General features: G+C 49.6%; 1 protein-coding gene across 1 annotated transcript in view; it reads right to left on the minus strand.

Moving 5' to 3' along the window:
* Window positions 1-919: 919 nt before the first annotated feature.
* Window positions 920-4,088, minus strand: part of efnb3b (ephrin-B3b) — an 86,145-nt gene continuing 82,976 nt past the window's right edge. Inside the window, exon 5 of the mRNA XM_062516440.1 lies at window positions 920-1,413. Within this exon, the coding sequence (XP_062372424.1) occupies window positions 920-1,413 (494 nt within the window). The remainder of the gene's footprint in view (window positions 1,414-4,088) is intronic.

The raw sequence follows: 4,088 nt of genomic DNA on the forward strand, positions 1-4,088 counted from the left end.
CATCGCCCCTGGCAACACAGCAGGGTCTTTTCTCTCTTCTGTCCTTCTTTTCTGTTGCACTCTCTCTCTCTCTTTCTTTTTCTCCTTTCATCCCTCTCTCCGCCTTGGTGGGCTCAGGGAGAGAAAGGGTCCATGTGGAGAAGATGCGTGCGTGTGTGTGTGTGTGTGTGTGTGTGTGTGTGTGTGTGTGGGCACGTTTGTCCTCGGCCGCTCAGCAGTGTGAGTCCTGACTCCTCGCACAAGAGGATGGGGCACCAAAACAACCACACAGCAAAACAGGTGTGTGTGTGTGTGTGTGTGTGTGTGTGTGTGTGTGTGTGTGTGTGTGTGGGGGGGGTGCGTGTGTGACTATGCACATGTGTCCATAAATGTAAGTTTGTGACAGAGAGACAGAGAGTGAGGAGAGTTTTAAAACACGCAGCCTTTCAGAGTCTGAGAACTCAGAGAGAGAGTTACATTACATTACATTACATTTAGCAGACACTTTTTCAGTCGTGTGTGTGTGTGTGTGTGTGTCTGTGTCTGTGTCTGTGTCTATGTCTGTGTCTGTGTGTCTGTGTGTGAAAGTGTGTATGCGTGTGTAAGTGTGTGTGTGTGTGAGGTTGTCGCACAGTTCAAGGCTCTGCTGTCCATCTCAGGGATACTGAGAGACTGAGGAGAGAGGAGACTCTTAACGGGGGCGTGGGGGGGGGGGGGGGGGGGTCCAGTGGGTGCTGATTTTGGGGGTTTGGTGAGGGGGTAAAATAGGAAAACGACATCGCCGAGGGGGGGGGGGTGGTGGAGTAGAGGGGGGACTGCATTTGATCTGGCATTCATCTCATTCACTCTCTCTTTGTCTCTCTTCATCTCTCTCTCTCTCTCTCTCTCTCTCTCTGCTGTTTCCTCCTCCTCCTCCTCCTCCTCCTCCTCCTCCTCTTCTTCACACTTTGTAGTAGATGTTGGCGGGGCTCTGCGGGGGCATCTCCTGGACGATGTAGACGGGGTGCCCGTAGTCCCCGCTCACCTTCTCGTAGTGCGGGCAGTACGCCGAGTCCGAAGTCCGCAGCGGGATGATGATGTCGCTGGGCTCCGAGCCGTTGTTGTTGCCGCTGCCGCCTCCGCCGTGGCCGTGGCCCCCGCCCAGGTGACTGCCCAGGTGACTGCCCAGGTGACCTCCGAGGCCGACCCCGCCGACCCCGCCGCCGACCCCGCCGCGTTTGGGACTGGTCAGCGAGGAGAGGGACAGGGGCGGGTGGTGCGACTCGGAGTGCTTGGCGTGCCGCCGGCGGTAGCACACGGCGCAGATGACCGCGCTGACCAGCAGCAGGAAGGCCGAGCCGCCCGCCGCCCCGGCGATCAGCGGGATGTTGGACGCCGGGAGCGGACCGTTCTCGCCCTCGCTGCCCGGACCTCTGGGATACGTGCCGTTACCGCCTGTAGTCGCAGAGAGAGAGAGAGAGAGAGAGAGAAAGAGAGAGGGGGGGGGGGGGTGTGAGAGAAATCATTACTATGTACACACTTACAGAAGTATTGCTATACACACACCAACACACACACACACACACACACACTGCTTACAGAGTGAGAGAGAGAGAACAAGATGAACAACAAGAGAAGACACTGTTGTTCAGTACTGATGTGCTTCTAGTACTGTAGGGCTTGACATCGCACCAGTGCACTAACTGTGATGTGCTTCTCAGTAGTATAATAGGCTTCTGAGTAGTACTGTAGGGCTTTACATTGCACCCGTGCACTAACTGTGATTTGCTTCTCAGTAGTACTATAGGCTTCTGAGTAGTACTATGGAGCTTTACAGTGCATTGCACTAGTGCACTAACTGTGATGTGCTTCTGAGTAGTACTATAGGCTTCTGAGTAGTACCGTAGGGCTTTACATTGCACCAGTCCAACAACTGTGATGTGCTTCTCAGTAGTACTATGGGGCTTACTGTGCACTAACTGTGATGTGCTTCTCAGTAGTACTATAGGGCTTTACATTGCACCCGTGCACTAACTGTTTACAGCACTTGTAGCCTACTGAACAAACTTCACTGAGCAGCAATGAGTATGAAACTATCACAGCAAACTAAACTTGTCTCGTGAATGGTGAAGAGGTGAATACAATCAAGGTTGTCAAAGTCAGCCAAATAAATACAGATGGTTATTTATGACACAATTATAAAGTCGTCAGACATCAGCCATTAGGCGTCAGGGACAGAGTCATTTCCCTTCTCTGATTGTCTTCCCGTAACTCGCGTTGAAGCGCCATTGAGCCAACACATCAAGCAGTGTCACCGTCTGACTCTGTGTATTGAAGCTGCGGGACGTGCCACTTGGCCTCGTCTCAATAACCTCCTCTGACAAAAGAATCGTTTGACATTTAGCCCGAGGAGACAGATAGAGTTACAACGCTCACATTATCCGAACATAAAACCCCGTCGTCAAAAAGACAACTCCTCTCTCCTTTGTTGAAGATGACACTTCAAACTAATGGGTGCATACTAAGGTTTTTCTTTTTTCTTTTTTTGTTTTAGTTTCTGCAGGGTTCTTTTAAAAAGTACTTAAGGGTAATTTGACCTGCTATTTAGGACTCGGCGTTCACACCGCTGATTGGGTTTATAGGATAATTCTGAAGAGCCTTGATTAGATCAAAGAGGGAGAAGTTGGAGTGTAATCACCCAATTAAGGACGAGACACCGAGAATCAGATGCGGCCGTTGAACTGTCTGCTCTGCCTCAGAGTAGCACTGGCTTTCTGCTTCCGAGCAACAATCGTTATAGTTATAAATTAGCCAGTGGTCAACCTGCGAGCTAATTTAGACTAGACTGCTAATGAAATGCAGAAGACTCGGTTGCTCCTGGAAACACGACTGGCCCTGGAGTCTGGCCTCTGTTTAAAACACACACACACACACACACACACACACACACACACACACACACATACACACACAGCCTTTAAGAGAGAGATAAAACCGCAGCGGGAAAGGAAAAGGGCAGGCGTCTCACCTGACACACACGAGGGGCAATTAAGCAGATTTAGAGTTCCATCAAGGGGCCGACCGACCCTCACACACACACACACACACACACACATACACACACACACACACACACACACACACACACACACACACACACACACACACACACACACACACACTCAACAGGAGAGCTTTGTGTTGGTTGGGCCCAACTGAGGACTTTCTCACACAAGAAACATCTGACCGGGCTAACGGGCTAACGGTCAAGAAAATGCTAATGTTGAAGCTAGCACGCTGAGCTAATTAGAACAGGACAGTGTGTTCCCACACTGCTAACTGACTTATAGGGACACTTGTGTGTACACACACACACACACACACAAACATTAACTTTCACTCTGTTTCACACACACACACACACACACACACACACACACATACACACACACACACACACACACACACACACACACACACACACACACACACACACACACACACACACACACACACACACACACACACACACACACACAGGGCTGCATGAATCTCTGCTGCCACTGGGATAAAAACAAAACCTTCTCTGCATGAGAGAGCATCAGAACTTGCTCTGTCTCTCCCCAGAGTTTCACAGCAATGCCATAAACTCCGTGCACTACAAAGACGAAAGCTGCTTCCACTGATATACAACGCCCCTGATGAGCGTGTATACACACACACACACACACACACACACACACGAGCTGTTTCCATTGATATACAACGCCCCTGATGAGCGTTACACGCTGCACTGTCGCCACATTCAGAATGCCGCAGTCAACTTCAGTCCAACATATGCGTAGAGTCTGGCAAATGGGGCCCTAGACACACCATCATGCAAAGCTATTTAGCTTATAATGTTTTATAATAACAAAAATATTTATCACAAAATACCCTCTTGTGTTGTGTAGCTTGGAGATGAAGTTTCTCGAAGGCTCCGATATAATTCCAACGAGAAAAAAACAAACTATCTATTTCCTCAAACACCTAAATGGTTACGAAGCCAACGTTTGCGATCCTCTGTGCGAAACGCACACCTCGCAAATCACTTTCTTTTTTTTTTTGCTTCAGATTTTTTCAATCTCCTT

The sequence above is a fragment of the Sardina pilchardus genome, chromosome 16, assembly GCF_963854185.1.
Source record: "Sardina pilchardus chromosome 16, fSarPil1.1, whole genome shotgun sequence".
NCBI lineage: Eukaryota > Metazoa > Chordata > Actinopteri > Clupeiformes > Clupeidae > Sardina > Sardina pilchardus.